Genomic DNA, 18,165 nt, shown 5'->3' on the forward strand with positions numbered 1-18,165 from the left:
AAGACACCCCGCTGATATGATGAAACAGGCATTCAAGCATGAGTAATACAATAACATTAATACAAAGGACAATTAATACAATGTGGATTGAAAAGATAATACTTTCCCCTAGAAACCCTGCTAGTCAAGTAATTGGGTAATGATAACTAACAAATACCAGTGACCAGATCTTGAGGCCAGGGATGCTCTATGAAAATCCACAGAACCCAGTGGCATTGCCGTAACCTATAAAATATGAGGGCTGTTCCAACAGTAATGCCTCCTATTTTATTCTGTTGGTCCCCAATGTCAAGAGGTGGATGTTGGTGGTAGAGGCAGCAGAGGCTGAACTTTCCCACCAATATCCCAGTTACATTTTGTTGCTGTGTGACAGATGGCAGCAGAGGGGCAGTCTGACAGAATGGAATCTGAGGCGGAAGCGCATATGAAGTAAAGGTGTGTCACTGAATTCCTCCATGCAGAAAAAAGGGCACCATTGACTTTCACTGATGCTTTCTGAACATTTATGGAGCCTAAGCTGTGGGTGTGACCACAGTGAGGCAGTGGGTGGTACGTTTCGGCAGCAGCCACAGCAACACTGGGTCAGCTCTGCTGGTGCAGATTTTTATGAGTGTGGCATGCAGGCTCTTGTTAATTGCTGGTAAAAGTGCATAGCTAATGGTGGTGACTGTGTTGAGAAATGGTGTGTTTTGTAGTTGAGAATTTGCTCTATCAAAGCATGTGCTCTTTGTAGCTGTTGTAGTTTCCAACGAAATAAACAGGAGGCATTACTTTCAGAGCAACTTACGTGCCTCATACCATGCAGAAACCAGTTGAGATGGCTGCATTTTGCATCAGTACACTTCAGCTGAAAAGGAACCAGACTCTACCAAACAGCCGTGTTGTTTCACCTTTGCAAGTAGCCCATTAGCTCTAGTGAATTTGCCAAGACATGACACGATTCACACAAGTATTTTCAGCTTTGCTCTTTAGGGTAGCAGCTTCTTACCTGTGACCATCATGAACCAAAAACAGCTGAATTCATGCTTCTTGCAGCAGTAACTCTACAATAAGCACTGCAAATTCACTATAGAAGAAAATCTCAGAGAGCAAGTGTGTATTTTTAAGTGTGTGAAGCCTAAAGATTTCACAATGAAAAATAAAAGTATCAATCACTTCAGGCCAGACAACCCACACCCAGAGAAGGTTTCCACAGAGGAAGCCAGATGAATCATACTGCATCACTTTCTAGGCAGATGCTGAGATTCAAGAACTTCAGGAAAACAATTGCCTAAAGCTGAACTCGGTATTTCTGCTAAAACACCTCCATCATAAAAAACGAAAGCGTTTTCTGCTTTTTTCTGATCCTGTGCGCACAGACCTGCTTATTCTTCTTTAGGTGTAGAACACTAAGAGCATCAAAATATACAATGTATGGCTTTCGTTAGTTCAGAGTGGTCATTGCTAAGCAGGAGTCTGACAGAACATTTCCAGTCCAAGAAGTCAATACTGATGCAGCAGAGTTTGTAAAAAGAAGTAATCTCTTTTACTGGACCAAGAAACAAACTGATCTAGTAAGAAAAAAATGGAAACACTTAAATACTGAAGCATTTTACTCGACTAATGTAAGATACAGTTTACAGATCCTGTATTCCTGCATCTACAACAAAACACGTACAAAATGCTATACTGCCATCTGGGGGGCAACAGAAAACACCACATCTCAGTCACTCTTCTGCAAGACGGATTGAACTAACAGAGCAGAGCGCCCATGCAGATGAAGTTTCCTTTGCTCTTTCCCAAGCGGTCATTTATGGAAATAAAGAGAGGCTAGAACCTACTGGGAACAGTAATCAGATATCTCCAAATTCAGTGTGGGAAAACTTGGCTTCACCTACAAATTTCAAAATAAGCAGCTTACCACAAACTTAGTTGAGGGATGTAGCTACCCAAAAGTTGGCTCAGCTCTTTCAAATGGGTAATCAGTTGCCTGTGAACTAGAAGAGGGATTCTGAAATGACCTGACTTTAAAAAGTCCTACAATGTCTATTACTGCATCTGTGCAGGAGACAGTACTGAACAAACAGCAAACATGGTTCATAGAACACTGTGCCTCCAAATAGTTTGAGTTCATATGTGGGGCTCTGTTAAAAACATTATCATGGTTAGCTTTACTGTTAATTCACAAAACAAACTGTAGCCAAGCACAAAACACTCCTTCCAAAATCTTCCCAAGTAAGAGGGCATCTCTGACGTCTTTCTCGAGAAAAAGAATGGATTATATGTTTATCAAAGCTGGGTAATCAACTTGGCATCTAGAAGCCCAGCTAATCTTGCTGCAGATAGAAGATACGGCTTGTTTTGTTCGTATTTGGGAAATACTTGAGTGGGATGCAGATCTTTCTATGGAACACAGACTACAGCCTACAACTTGCAATCAAGAGGGTTTGTCAACTTCTGGTTTTGATTAAACCTAAGTGACTGAAGGAATTTTCCCATCCTTGCTCTTTCACTGTTCTAGCAGATCACTTTAATGCAAGTTGTAGTAGATCAAGCAAGATACCGCTGTGGAATAAAGGTAGGATTACGTTTCAAATTTCCATTTAATCTAAGCTAACTTTCAAGCTGTGTTTGCATCTGACAGCTTCTACGAGTCTCTCAAGATAAAAACACAGCATCTTAAGATGCTGTAATGGGATTATCATTACTGAGCAGCTAAAACAGAGAACAGAGGGTAAAAACAGATGCAGCTTCTTACAAGATGAAGCTACCTCCACAAAATCTTTTCCAGTGCTGAATAACTGCACAAGATACATCTGTGCACCAATGGTATTCTAGTTTTCTGCAAATAGATGAATTTCCTTAACAGAGACTAAAATCTCATTAAATGAATGCAAGGAAAAGCTGAGAATCGTATACCTAACACCTTGAGGAGATAAATAATAACTGAAATCTAACTGAAAACCTGTGAGAACACGTATTCAATAATGTACTCTCATGGGGTGTGTATGTGCATGTGAATATAACTACAGAGATATTTATGACTTCTCCCTACCACAAAGTGAGAGAAGTCAACTGTTTTGCAACTAGAAAATGACACAAAGCTTCAGAATGAAATACATTCAATTTATAAAACTGAACAGCTTGTCAATGAGCATGTGCTGCTCCATAACGCTGTAGTTTATAAACATCTTATTTAACAGTAAACAAAGGAGGAAAAAAAGAAGCAACAGTAATATTCTCAGCAAGTAGTTAGCACCAACACCTTATTCAGTCTCTGTATCATTAAAAAAGCTTCTCCTTTTGAAGATCTTTACAGTAAAACATGGTACTACGCAAGAGTGACTTCCTTAAGCTTACCATGCTGGGTCAGGTACTCAACTATATTCCACACAACTATTGGAATGCCGTTCTTGCTCAGTCCCTGCTGCTGGAGCTCCAGAAGACTCACGCCAAACACCTTTGGACGGGTTGCATCCTTCTGCTTGTTCAGTGGAAGTGAGGCTATCTTTTTCATGTCCTCCTTCAATCTCACAGCGGACTTGCTTTGCTTAAAGAGGCACAGGAAAAAGAAGCATTAACAACATTTGCTACAAAATGTTGCAAGGTTACATGATGATATCCATCAAAACTGGCTTTTATGCTCCAGAATAAGTTTTTGGTCTTACTTCCTTTTAACTGACAGGAAAATCCCTGTAAAGCAGGGAAAAAAAAAAAACAAACCAACAATAAATAAAAAACAAGAGTAACCAACAGGAAGAGCAGTAGTAGTCTGTAGTTAAGATAAGGGAGAAAGACACACTTTTGTATGCAAGTATGTTACTAGAATAACAAGGAACTGGGACTCATAGGAGACTGCTTTTATAACTCACGCAGTTCATGTGGGTTACAAAAACAACCAGACAAACACACACATGAAAAATTCCAGTACACTATAATCAGTTTGGGATGTCTCCAGGACACCTGCCAGTCTCTGAGCGTACTCAGGTTCACTGTATCTTTCTTCCAAATGGTCTTTCCTAAAGATTCATTTTGGCCACTCTCAGGTGAGATGGACCCTTATGAAAGATTTTACAGCGTGTTTAATATCTGGTAAGTGTAAAATTTAATTACAGAGATTTCAAGGTTAGAAAAGAACTAGGTTATCCAATCACACGTAATATTAGGGAAAAGATCAGATCACAATAAAGCCTTAACTTCATACATCCCATAGTTTCTTCTGGAGGCATGGCATACATCTGGAAGACATTCTCACAAGTTTTGAGTTGCAGTGGCAGAGAAAACATGAGAACATACCCAGTAAGACCCCAGGGAATAACATAATTAAGGATTAATTTTGCAACACAGAAATCTAAATAAGCACACAGTGCTACGGTTTGGAAAGACCGCCCAAGAGCACCAGCATAACCCACTACAGTTATGACCTCTGTGTACACCTAAGCATCATTTCACTAATGCAGACAAGCAGAAATTCCTCACGTTTATGACTTCACACTTCTGGAACTGTAGGTCACTGATACCATGGAGTTCAGTCTATTTATTTAAGAAGGCCACCACCAGCATGACACTTAAAATTGATTTATTCCTTCAGTGTTCTATTAACGAACAGGTACTAGAAACCCTACTGAAATTTACAGTATTCTCTGTATGTATCACAAAGAACTGCTCAGACTCTTGTCTGCATCTTGGCACTTGACCACATAAAGGCATGCCTTTTCTTTGAAAAAACAAATACTCAAAACCTCTAAATGTGTGGAACCATATACTTAACTGCGGTCTGTAATGAAACTGAACGTCTGCATCAGGGCTGCCATTGGGCCTGACTGTCTATAGTGAAAAAAAAAAAAAACGGGCAGTTCATCCCTTTCTTTCCACTGTGCCTTTCCCATTGAACATAGATACCTGGAGCACAGGCATGTTCTAGGCTCCTAGATACTTGTCTGATTTTTATGAAACATGTTACTAGTATAAATGTCATGAATGCATGTCATTATTTGCGAAACGGCTATATAATAAATAAATAAAGCCAGCATTCCTATGAACACCTTGTTAATCTTCACAATAAACAGCATGCACACAATTTATTGCACTAAAGGTCAAGCGACTCGCTAAAACATTGCTTTTCACCTCTTTCTTCATAAAATAGATGTTTCCATGGAAGATTAAACGCATAACACACGATTTTCACTTCAGGCACGTGCCAAAGCAAAAGAAGTCGTAGCTTGAGTTAACTGCACAACACAGCAGTGGAAGGGCTGCCCCTGCACGGCAGGAACGCGCCTGCAGCCGGTCGTACAAAGGCCCCGAGTACGGGCTACAGAAGTGCAAAAAAACCAAACAGCCTGGAGCGGCCTCTATTCCCCCCTTCACGTTCCTTAAACGCTATCTCGGAGAGAAGCGGGAGCCGAGCGCTCGGGACGAAGCGCTGAGGCAGGGCCCAGGCCGCTCTCTCCTTGCCCTTTCCACCCCCTCCCCACACGGCGCCACCGCCGGCTCCCGCTCTCCCCGGCCCGGCCGCTCCCCGCAGCCTCTCCCCGGCCGCGCCGCCCGCACCCCGCCCTACTCACGCGGATGGCCAGCGCCCCGGCCCCCATGCTGGCCGCCAGCCGGGCCGGCTCCCACCGCCCAGCCCTGCCCTGCCCTGCGCGCCCGCCTCCTCTGAGCCGCACCCCCGCAAAAAGGGGTGGAAAAACCCCACGGTGCCTGAGCCTGACAGCAGTCACGTCACACGCGGAGCCCACTTGCCAGCAGCAGAAAGAACTCATTCCTCTGGCATCCCACTCCTCCCACCTCAGCTGGAAGCAGGGTTGGGGCCAGAAATTTAAAGTACGTTTCAAAATAGCGCTGTGGAGTTGTGGTATTTCAAACATTTGACCCTTTTTTTGTCGAAGAAAAGCACGTAGGTGTGTGGTTGCTTCTGTATCCTTTCAGATGCAAGTGTTACCATCTGAGGAGGAAAGGAGGTCTTTGGGAAGCCTGCTTGTCAGAAGTACCTTCGTCTGTGCAGGACAAAAGAACATCTGTCCAGCTAAAGAAAAAGGCGGATGAACTGAACGTTTTCCTGGAGGCAGATGGAAAGAGACTGAGCCGTGTGTCAGATGGAAAATGTTACCTGCGGATCTGAATTTTCATTCATAATTCATTTCTACTAGATATCATGATCAGAATTTCCTTCATAATCGGTTTCTGTTTTCCCATCTAAGCGCGGTTAAACAAGTCTAACCCAAAATGATTACTTTCCAACTCTGTACAGTTAGGCTTCGGCCTTAGTGTTTTCTTAGTTTCCTTTTAAGTACGCTGTGGGACTCACAGAGTTGATGTAACATCCTCCTCTATCCCCCTCTGCATTGTAAGCCACTCACATGCTTTTCACATAAATCACACAGAGCTGTCTTCTTAGTCCTAATCACAGCTCCACAGTAAAACCCAATAACATGCTTCAAACTGCAATCTGGACAGTGAATGATGAGAAACTGATAATCTCTGGAGACTTTTGGGGTGAAGAGTTCAGACGTGAATCCATGTTGAATAGCAGCCACAGCATTAAGGCTTTTATAAATGCATTTTCAGAGACAGCATGTAGATTCTTATCCTTTGTAACCAAGAACCAGAAAACAAGCAGCAGCAGCACCAGAGCTGCTGTTTTTTCCAACACAGCTGAAGCATGCTGTTTACTGAAGCTGGGAAATTCGCTCTTCTGTTAAGTCACTCGGAATGCCTGGAGATGTGCATATTTTCTCCAAGTTAAGAAAGAAAGCTCTGAATAAAGAAACATCTTAACAGAGCTGAAGTGCTTCTTCCTACAGATGAATGGAAATTAGTGAAACTTCCTCAGTGCCTTTATCTCATCCTAATTTTTCCTAATTATTGTCACGCAAGGCTAGCTTCCCCTGTGAAGGGCAGACTGAGATTGAGCTGAACTTTGCCTCATCCCCAGCCTAGAAGTGAGTGGATTTCTTTCTGCACCTTCCACCCTTCCCGCAGAGACATGCTTCAGTGTATCCTGATCTTCCCCCTCTCCCTTCATTGAACGACTGCACTTCAAAATGACAGTGTTTGAACGATGTGGTGAATGTGGAATATATTCATCCTTCTGACACCACAGAAAGCAGTTTAGACGTACTGCGGTAGCTGACTGCAGGTTGCATCCTACTTAGGAAGCTTCCACCAAAAACCCTTAGAAAACAAAACAAAACAACAACAAAAAATCAGAAGCAGTCATGCCTATGACAGGGGAAAAAAAAAACCCACAAAAAATCCATAATCCAACAACAGAAATATATAATCCTCATTATGCTGTTTCATGTTCCCTGGAAAAGGTGTTACATCGAATCACCACATCGGTCACACACATAAGCAGAAACAAGAAGTTCCACCACAATAATTTTGTGGGTTTTTTTTTTTTTTTTCTGTCAGAGACAGCACTGCCTTTTGCCATCTTTGGTGTCTCTTCTGTACCTCTGGGGAATTTTATACTGCACAGACAAATATTTATGAAACTTGTCATAAACACATCCATTCAGAACAAATACCTTGTGAAAGATAGATGAAAAGCCTATGAGACCCATAAGTTGAAAATCACTAGCTTTTATGACATGCTATGCCTACCCACCTTTACTCACACAGCTGTTTCCTATAGTTGGATTTTTAAAGTGCCAATATTTTAAAAGGGCCAGCAGAATACTTTATGTAGCCGAGATATGTACCCACATTAGATTCTCTCTAACTCCATGTAATAGCTCAAACCTAATGTTAAGACAAGGACAGGTTAATAAAATCAAGAAACGAGTCAAGCAAAGAAAGAAGTTTTTTTTCCTTTTTCTCTTACATTTGTTTACAAATAAGACATTCAACCTCAGATGTTGAAATAGCGTTCCTAGAGGGAAAGAACAGCTAGGGTGCTGTTAGAAGTTGAAAGGAACTTCACGCCACTTCTGTGAATAATCCCATTATCTCTGCAATGCAGTATGTTTCGTTAACCTGACTGTTACTCATCATTTCCCCTGTGACATCAGAATTCAGCACTTATTTCACAACAGCCCACAAAAAAAGCAGGCTGCTGTGAAATAAATGTCTGCTGCCAGCTCTGAAGTCCTTGAGTACAACTGTTCTCTCCTGGCTGGCCCAAGTAGCCTGCTGCAGGACACTTGCTGTGGCCTTCCAGGCCACGTATGAGAAGACCAATCCAACTAAACATGCTTTGGATTTCAGCACGTGGTCCAAGACCCGCCCCTTTCACTCCAGTGCAAAATTCCTTCCTCTCAGATACTCAAAGAGGACAGAGGTGTATCTGTGATGGTCTAACCAAGACTGTGCGTAGAGGTGTAGTCGTGCATAATGGGAGCACACCATTCAATTCAATCAAGATATCTCTTCAAATTATTAATGCATTACTGAAATGGTCTGGGTCAATAATCTTCTAAGTATAACTAAGTGAAGACAAATAGCTATCAAAAGCTGAGTACAAAATTATTGCATACTTAAGAAGCAGGCTTATAAGCCCACTTAGTTGATGAGATGGAGACAGTCATACTAATTATAAAATTATTAAAAATATTATGAGGCTTCTTCAGGCTTACCTAATCACAAAGTTAAGCATGGTAGTGCAAAACTGCTTGGCATCTGATGATTTGGTCATCTAAGTAGGTTTGCTGCACAAAGAAACAGTATTATTGCAGAACAGTGTCATAAATGAGATTACTTCCCAGGGAAAGGTGGAGTTGGAGAACAGCAGCGATTGTGCTGCTCCTACCACACTCACCCTGTGTTCGTAAGACATTAACAACATAACAGCGTCATGCCCCTCCCCAAACTGAAATTGTATCACAGCAACTAACTTTTGCCCAGACAAATCACTAGGCCTCTTTGAAGTCATACTAAAATCAAGGTGGTTGCTAAATGTATGTGGTAGACCAAAAGCATGAAGCATATTACACAATTCCTGTCCAAAAAGCAGTGCTTTCCGGCAGCCTAACTGCTCCTCAGCATTTTACTCTTAAGCAATGCCAAGAAGGAAAAAAAAAAATCACCCAGGCAGGACCCCAAGCTAAAACCTTCCTGAGCACATGTGGGCAGCCTATCATAGAATCATAGAATGGTTTGGGTTGGAGGGGACCTTAAAGATCATCTAGTTCCAACCTCTTGCTATGGGCAGGGACACCTCCCATTGACCAGGTTGCTCACAACCCCATCCAGCCTGGCTTTGAATGCTTCCAGGGAGGAGGCATCCACATCTCTGGGCAACATTTTCCAGCGTCTCACCACCCTCACAGTAAAGAATTTCTTACTAATATCTAGGCTAAATCATAGAATCATAGAATTCTAAATCTACCCTCTTCCAGTTTAAAGCCATTTCCCCTTGTTCTGTCATTACACGCCCTTATTAAAAGTCCCTCCCCAGCTTTCTTACGACTGCCCTGATGTCCGTGCTGGTCTCACTCCACCATCCTGAGGGATCGCAGCAGGTCAGAGGCTGAACTGCGCCATGATTCTGTCCATTGCCCCCTTCCTCCTCCAGCTACTCATTTCATGGCAATGTATTGCATAGGCCTGTGTTAAAAACAAACACCCACAGGGGCTGACGATGCTGCCGTAGCTTTGGCAGGGCTTGTGTACCATCAGGGCCCTGCGGCCTGTTTGCCCATGTGCTCTCTGGGCAGCCATTGCTGTGGTACAAAAGACAAAAAATCTACAAGCAGCCAAGAAAAATGCTGTTTTCCTTCCAATTTGATCAGCATTCTGTCTATCTTTGTTGGTTCAACAATAACAACTGCTCCTTAAAGATGATAGGGAAAAATACATACATTGGAATTGGGAATTGAAAGAAGGATTTCCCCTGGGTGTTGTTCTTGTGAACAAATTATCTAAGACTAATGAAAATTTTTGTTGTTGTTGTTTGTTTCTTGCTTTTATAAATATATTTCTACCTTGTGCTTTTGTGTGAAAATCAGAAACTTGCTGGCTTTCTCTTCATAGAGAACACTGTAAGTCCATTATGTTGTCCAAATGGAGAAACACAAAAATCCTCTAGGTAGCACATAGTGGGCAGAAAATGAAAAATGGCATTTTTGAGAGCTCTTTCCCTGAAAGATGGGGCAGGGCTTTGTTTTGTGTCTCCTTTCCAATGTAAATCCTACAAAAATGTCAGGATGAATTTTGTATGTCTTCACAAGACCTTGCCCATTTGAGGCAGGGGAGGATGTACAGAGAAGGAGAAATCCAATATTAAAGTTACAATTGCAAAGCAAAAAAACAAAACAACAACAACAAAAACCCTAAGTCTTCATCTTGAAACATGTTTTAAAGCTTAGTCAAACCTGAATAATGTTGTTCTGCAGGTCAACAGTTTCTTGTTATCTATGTTATTCCACTTTATTTGTACAAAATTTCCTTTAAGGTTAATATTTGTTGGAGGCAGACATTACTACATGTGACTTATCTGAATGAAAAATACACTGAATAATGAATAGCTCATAGATAAATGGTAATATAAAAGAAAACATAGACCCAATGCGTGGTGATAAATATAAATGAGATTTGTAAATATTTTTTTCTTGATTTTAGGTAAACAATGACGAATGCCGAATATAGATATTCTGATTTAGTATTTGTTCTAGGGAAGATTTTGTTAGGGTTTTTGAATTCTGACATTTGAAGGGCTTTTTCCTTCAAGGGAAAGGGGGGAGGGAGTGAGCAAATGACTGTGTGGTACCGAACCACCTTGCGTGTTAAACCACAGCACTCCCTCTCTTTCCTCTTTCCTTCTGCCTCAGATAACAGTAAACATGACTTTATCAAAAGTGATTTATCTCAGTAGAGCTCTCAGTGATATTAGCACATCCTGGGGCTGACTTGTGAGTGATTAGAGCCATTAACAAAGGTATCAGTGATTGGAGATGGGAGGATGTATCACCACTTAACATGGATGATCCAAGATGGGATTGTATCAATCGGTTGTATAAGTGGTGATAAGACCAAAGAAAATGTTGGACAAATGAAAAGTTAAGTATAGTAAATGCTTGCCTTTAGCTCAGAATGAATGGGAGAATTCGTAACAGTAACATACATAAAATAAACATGTGCACTATATAATGTTTTCTACTGAAATCTTTCAGGGGCTGCTCATAACCATATAATGAAATGTATCTTACTACTTACTTCAGCTAAGCTGGCAGCCACTTTCAGCTAATCATCAGATCTGCAGAGTAACTGCAGATGGCCCATCCCAGTCATGTTTTAGGCTGGATTTCTTCTGCTGTCTGCGTGGGACAGAACACTTGTGACTCTTTAAATAGAAAACGGGCAATAAAGCAGCTCATATAAGTTTAGAATTGCTTTCTATTATTGTAAGGAGGATACTAATCTCCTCTCAGTAACTGAAAATCACATACATATTTTTAGAGAGATCGTTTCTCACTGTTGCTGCAGTGGTTTATAATTTGACTTCAAACTGAAATGAGATCAGATGAATTATGATCAACTACATCACGGAGATGTTTAAATTCCAACATAGACAACAAATGGATTTGTTTCAGATACAATCATCCCTAAATAATAGCAAAGCAGACTACCAGTTGTTACTTACAAATGAATATATCTTGGCAGTATGCACACTCCAAATAATGGCAATAGTATGTGGGCAAGAACCATAGAGATTCATTTTGTAGGAAAAGAAACCTTTTCATACACAGAAATTACGGTATTTGAACTTATGGCTAATTTTCTATCTGCAGAGAACTGCAGATTTACTCATTTTAAACATATACTTAATAAATGAAATATATTAAAAAAATACTATGAGCTAGTTGATGCAGTTTTAAGGAATCTCCTGCTTCATTTGTTGCAAAGTAACATAACCATATGAAAATAGAGATAATCGTGTCCTCTTCAAGCCACAAACTGAAGTATATTCAAAGCAGTTTAGTTGTAAGCTGCTGGAAACAACAGAGCGTTTGAAGGGCTTCACTAATTGTTCAGAACTTGAGCAGCATTGCTCAAAGTTTTGGGTGAATAACACCAAGATGCATCACATGCACCAGCCCCAGGCATGTGACAGGGCCTGCTGGTGTGTATGATCTCCACCATGCAGCTCATCAGATGTTCATAGGATCTTGTCTGAGCTTATCTGCTTTGATGGTACTTGAATCATGTCAGAAACCTGCTCCTTCCTCTTGACCTTTTGCAGCTGAAGCACTCCAGGGGAAGTAACCGCGATAACTAGATTTTCATCAAAGAGCCATACAATACCTCAGCTATGCCACCTCCATGGAAAGAATAAGCACAGTCCCAATGAAAGTATACATTGCAATGAAATGAGCTGTGAATAATTTTTTTTTTTTTGTTCACCTCTTCTCTTCAGCAAGTTTGCCAAATTTATATAGGTGCTTTTCCAAGAAATTTCAGAAATAGTACCCATTAATCCAATTTATGTAGGTAAATATTTTCAATTAAACATAAGAAGCATGATCTGTTCTTGGTCAACAAAAATGGCAATTGTACCGACACCTGTTCTGATCTCCCTGAAAAAAAATGAAACCATGAAGCTGGATATACTCAACTACACAAATAGAGCTGTTCATTCACAAAAGTAGGTATTCTATAAATCAACTGTACACATTGTGGTTCCTTAGTATCCTCAGTCATATTACAGGGGGGAAATTTCTGTGCATTCTGTCTGTCCTCTTTAGATGAGCTACCATGCAGCAAGAGCAAATCCAGCTCTAAAACAAGTAACAGTGTTTCAGCGTTCCTCTCAAGGCAACTTCTTAATGCTCTCCATTTCCAGCGGCAGCACTGAGCATGCTTACACCTACGCAATGACAGGGAAGGAATTTACAGACCATAGGAGCGCTACAAAAAAGAAAACCTTGAAGAAATAATGCCAAATTCACTATTTTTTCTAGATTTATCCTCACCCTTGTAATTTGTCCATCTTCTGGATAAGGCAAAGTTGATATTCTATGTGGAAAAATGAGATGATCAGAAGGAAAATAGATGAGAGTGCACTGCAATTTTGAAACTCTACCATTCTATTAGCAGTGTTTTGAGTAGAACTCCTGCCAATCAACAGGTTCCAAGATTAATTCGCCATCAAAAAACAATGAAAAATACAGTGTCTTGGTCTGGAATTTCTAACAGAGGCAGCACATTTATCCTAGCCAGATAACTCATGGAGATAGCTTATTCATTGCATGCCTTACATCAAAGAAGCAGAGATCACAGAATCACAGAATTGCAGAGACTGGAAGCGATCTCAAGAGATCATTGACTCCAACTCTTCTGCTTAAGCAGGTTCCCTACAATAGGTCACAAAGGTAGGCGTCCAGATGGGTCTTCAGTACCTCCATAGAAGGAGACTTCACAATATGTCTGGACAACCTGTTCCAGTGCTCTGTCACCCTTACCATAAATATGTTCTTCTGCATGTTAGTGTGGAACATCCTGTGTTCAAGTCTTAGGCCATTGCTCCTTGTCCTATCAGTACACATCACTAAGAAGAGCCTGGCTTCATCCATTTGCCTCCCACCTCCCTTTAGATATTTGTAAACATTAATCAGATCCTCCTCCCTCAGTCTTCTTTTCCCCAGGCTGAACAGACCCAGGTTACTGAAATGCAAGATCTTGCATCTGGGTTGAGGCAAAATCCACTACCAATAGAAGCTGGGGGATGAAAGGATTGAGAAAAGCCCTGCAGAAAAAGATCTGGGGGTACTGGTGGATGGCAAGCTGGACATGAGCCAGAAAAGTGCCCTCACAGCCCAGAAAGCCAACTGTATCTTGGGCTGCATCAAAAGAAACAGGGCAAGGGAGGTGATCCTGCCGCTTTGCTCTGCACTGGTGAGACCTCACCTGGAGTACTGCGTGCAGGTGTGGAGTCCTCAGTACAGGAGAGACATGGATCTGTTGGAGTGTGTCCAGAGGAGGGCTGGAGAAACAATCCAAGGGATGAAACACCCCTCCTTCGAGGACAGGCTGAAAAGCTGGGGCTGTTCAGCCTGGAGAAGAGAAGAGTCTGAGGTGACCTGATAGCAGCCTTTAAGTACTGAAAGGGGAGCTACAGAAAAGAAGGGGAGAGACTCTTATGCATGGTCTGTTGTAACAGAACAAGAGGAAATGGTTTCAAGATCAAAGACAGTAGATTTAGGTTATATATAGGGAAGAAGTCTTTTATAGTGAAGGTGGTGAAGGTTGCCCAGAGATGTGGTAGCTGCACTGTCCCTGGAAACTTTCAAGGCAAGGCTGGACCAGTCCCTGGGCAACCTGATCTAGCTGTGCATGTCCCCGTTCATTGCAAAGGGGTTGAACTAGATGACCTTTAAAGGTCACTTCCAACTCTAAGGATTCTATGATCTTATGATTCTACTCAGTCTTTCCTCATACGGACATGCTCCAGGCTCTTTATAATCTTTGTGGCCCTCCAATGGAGTCCTTCTAGGAGATCCCTGTCTTTTTTTGAACTGGTGAGCCCAGAACTGGACGCAGTAGTCTAACTATGGCCTCACCAGGGCAGAGTAGAGGGAGAGGATCACCTGCTGGCTGCGCTCTTTTTAATGCAACCCAGAATACTATTGGCCTTCTTGCCCACAAGGGCACACTGCTGGCTCATGTACAACTTGTTGTCCACCAGGACCCCCAAGGTCCTTCCCGGCAGAGCTCCTCTCCAGCACGTCATCCCCTAACCTGTACTGATGCATGCGGTTATTTCTTCTGAGGTACAAGCCTCTACACTTGCTCTTGTTAAAACTCATCAAATTTCTCCCTGTCCAACTCTCCAGTCTATCTTGAACAATAATTGTTAAATTGTTGAAAATACCAATCATATCATAGAGTCATGGAATTGCCTGGGTTGAAAAGGACCGCAAAGATCATTGAGTTTCAACCCCCCTGCTGAGTGCAGGGTCGGCAACCACTAGACCAGGCTGCCCAGAGTCACATCCAGCCTGGCCTTAAATGCCTTCAGGGACAGGGCATCCACAACCTCCTTGGGCAACCTGTTCCAGCGCGTCACCACCCTCTGAGTGAAAAACTTCCTCCTAATATCTAACCTAAATCTTCTCTGTCTCAGCTTAAAACCATTCCCCCTTGTCCTATCGCTATCTATCCTCATAAACAATCGTTCCCCCTCCTGGTAATGTGCCCCCTTCAAGTATTGGAAGGCCACAATGAGATCTCCCTGGAGTCTTCTCTTCTCCAAGCTAAACAAGTCCAGTTCCCTCAACTTTTCTTCACAGGAGAGGTGCTCCATCCCTCTGATCATCCTGGTGGCCGTCCTCTGAACTCATTCCAAGAACTCCACGTCTTTCTTGTGCTGGGGCCCCCAGGCCTGGACGCAGTACTGCAGATGGGGCCTCACAAGAGCCGAGTAGAGGGGGACAATCACCTCCCTCTCCCTGCTGGCCACTCCTCTTTTAATGCAGCCCAGAACACAGTTAGCCTTCCAGGCTGCAAGCACACACTGCTGGCTCACCAAAGTTGGAAGCAGGGAATAACATTTGTCTATCATTTCCAAGTAGTCTGCCAGACACAACAAGGAAAATGAGCATATGAACCTTAATGCCTACCATCAAATCCTTTTGTGCTCAGACTCCTGCATCTCTCTATCTACAACCATCCAGACACTGAGCATCACAGCAGCGTGAAGACAGAGGCGCTGCTCCTAAAGCGTGACAGCCTGCCTGTGGTGCACAAGCAGCGTGCAACCCCTTTCCAGTTGGGCCTCCACATCAGAGCGCCTCGCACTATGCTCGTGATTACACCCCCACCTAGTGGCAAGAGTTACGGGTTGCATAAGTGACGCTACCTACAGTGACCGTGATTTGACAGCCAACCAGCAGGATGCATAAGGCACGTCCTCTTGGTTTGATAACCATTGTTATGCAGTTTCTAATATCACATCTGTTCTCATGCTATAACAAAGAAAGCAGCTCAAAGATATCTTGTCCTGGTCAAAAATTTACAGTGTTCCAACATCTCAGCAAAACTGCATTCCAGGGAATTTTTTGTGAGCCTCCCCTAGCAATTAAATCATTAAAGATCAACAGCTGTACGAGGAGAGATACTGGCATTGCCACTTATTCCACAACAAGCCATGTGGTCCTAAACATGCTCCTTGGTGAAACTTGCACACACTTCTAAAACCAGGCAGATCCAGGCAGCAGCTGGCAGCATGCTTAATGACATGCAGGAGCTACAAGATGAGCGTAGCAGCCTGTGCTGCTGTTGAGACACATTCTGTCAGCCCCATTGAAAAGCCCTGAAAAATTTTAGCCTGTATTTCCTAACCTAGAAACCCAGCGTAACCTAGCCTCTGTGTCTGGCTACACCTCCCTATGCAGTGCAGGCAAGGAGCCCTGGTTTGTAGGGCTTGAAACTTCATGAGAAGATAGCTGTGAATTTGGAAATGCATTATTTCAGCTACCACATGGCAAAGAGGTAGAAATGAAGGTAATCAGAGCTCTTGAATATGGGCTGGACTTGGTGAAAACGTTTGGTCTTCTTGCTATTTAGAGAGCAGCAGTTGCTCCCAGCAGCTGCCAGAAAGCAGGCAAAGACTTTCCAGGATTCCCCAAGGAAATGAAGAGTGGAAGGGAAGAAAAAATGGGAGGGCAACAATTTTTTTTTCCTATCATATTTTGATGTTAGAATTACCTCTTAACAAAGCACAGAAGGGAAATATCTCCAATATTTCACATTAAAATGTTCATCTTTCATGGACCAGCTACATGCAGACCACCAAGTTTATTGTCCTGTCTGGGCATTACATTCTTTATATGTGTGAGTGTCATCTCACAGCTCTTTCTCAGGCAAATTCAGCAGCTGTGCCCTGACCATTGTGTGCCCAGGAGATGTCTGTTAGCAAAAGCAACACAGGGAAGCAGGGCTAGCCACTCAGAGCAGCCCAGATTTCCTGCTCTTCTGCAGCTTTCTACTTTTCATCACTCATGGGCTCTACAAATGTAAAAGCCCATGCTATCCCTTCAAGAAAGGTATTCCACAGCATCCCTGGAGACCTACCTGAATTGCTGACCCACCTAGATCTTAACTGCCCCTCAAAATCCATCTATCTGATTTTGACTGGCTTTTACAGACTCCTTTGTTGGACTTGTTCACTGCCCTGAAGGCTGTTTTCTAGGAGAGATCTGGAGCTCATCAGAGCTAGTCAGGGAAAGAAAGCTTCCTTTAGAAGAAATTGCTGATTTTTGTGGTAAAATTTTAACACGCACCATTTTTACTGAAAAGCTATTATTTCAACTCTATCTCCCTAGCATTCTGGCTAGGTGGTTCCTGCTCCTATTTGTGTTAACTGTAAGTCCAAGACACACTGAGGCTGCACTATGTTAATGAACTGTGATGAAAATCCTGAGGTGTGCCATCTGAGGTATTTCCTGCAGAATCAAAGAAATACCTATTCTGCTGGTTGAGACACATGCACAAGCTCATGTGCAATACTGTGTACAATTCTGCTTCATGAAAGGTCATTTTGAATGAGGACACGTGCATAAAAAAACTAGCAAGATGAAATAAGGATGGGAGAGCTCAGCTTGGTGCTGAAAAATGAAGACTGAAAAGAAATATGGTTGTGCTTACTGCCACAACACAGTAAAGAGAAACACTAGAAAGAGGAAAGAGCTATAATGTGAGGAATGATACTAGTAGGAAGCATTGAATTAGCCTATGATTAATACTGGAGTGGAAATAACAAAATTAAAAACAAATAGAAAATCAAAGTTCTGAAGGAGCTTTTTGAATGAAGAGGTAAAAACAAGAAATCCAGCTAGTCTAAAGATAGATTATGTGATAGGGATGCTGTAGCAGTAGAATGTGGCCCTGGGGAGCCAGCAGACTTCTTTCTGTACTCCATCCAAGGGCAGGTTCAACAGCAAAAGACACATGACACAGTAAACTAGGTCACAGTGATTTATGGGAAATTACTTTCCAGATTGACAGTTTTAAAATTTGGGACTTTCTCTTTTTCAGCCAAAGGGGAGTTAAACATGTGAAGCAGACAAGTCCCATGAACATTCTTATTTAATCAAGAAACTCAGAATCCCACTGGAGAGTAGTTCACTGGAAATTTTCAAGAAGCCCTCATTCCAGCCTGTGCTTGGACTTGAGCAAACCTCTTGAGCAATGGCCTTGTCTCCTACTTGTCTGTTCACTCACCTTGCGAGTCACTGAGAACACTGT

At 42.3% G+C, this 18,165-nt stretch overlaps 1 protein-coding gene across 7 annotated transcripts in view; it reads right to left on the reverse strand.

Annotated features, from left to right (window-relative positions):
• FAM13A (family with sequence similarity 13 member A) overlaps positions 1-5,661 on the reverse strand; it is a 115,493-nt gene extending 109,832 nt beyond the window's left edge. For 6 of the 7 annotated variants that reach the window (XM_021396789.1, XM_021396785.1, XM_021396788.1 and 3 more), the window contains exons 1-2: positions 5,547-5,660; positions 3,340-3,529 (exon numbers count right to left, since the gene is read on the reverse strand). In XM_021396789.1, the coding sequence (XP_021252464.1) occupies positions 3,340-3,529; positions 5,547-5,573 (217 nt within the window). In that variant the 5' untranslated portion in view covers positions 5,574-5,660. Of the gene's footprint in view, positions 1-3,339; positions 3,530-5,546 lie in introns of all 7 variants that reach the window. The other variant, XM_021396786.1, reaches the window with a different exon arrangement.

The sequence above is a fragment of the Numida meleagris genome, chromosome 4 (genome assembly GCF_002078875.1).
Source record: "Numida meleagris isolate 19003 breed g44 Domestic line chromosome 4, NumMel1.0, whole genome shotgun sequence".
Lineage (NCBI taxonomy): Eukaryota > Metazoa > Chordata > Aves > Galliformes > Numididae > Numida > Numida meleagris.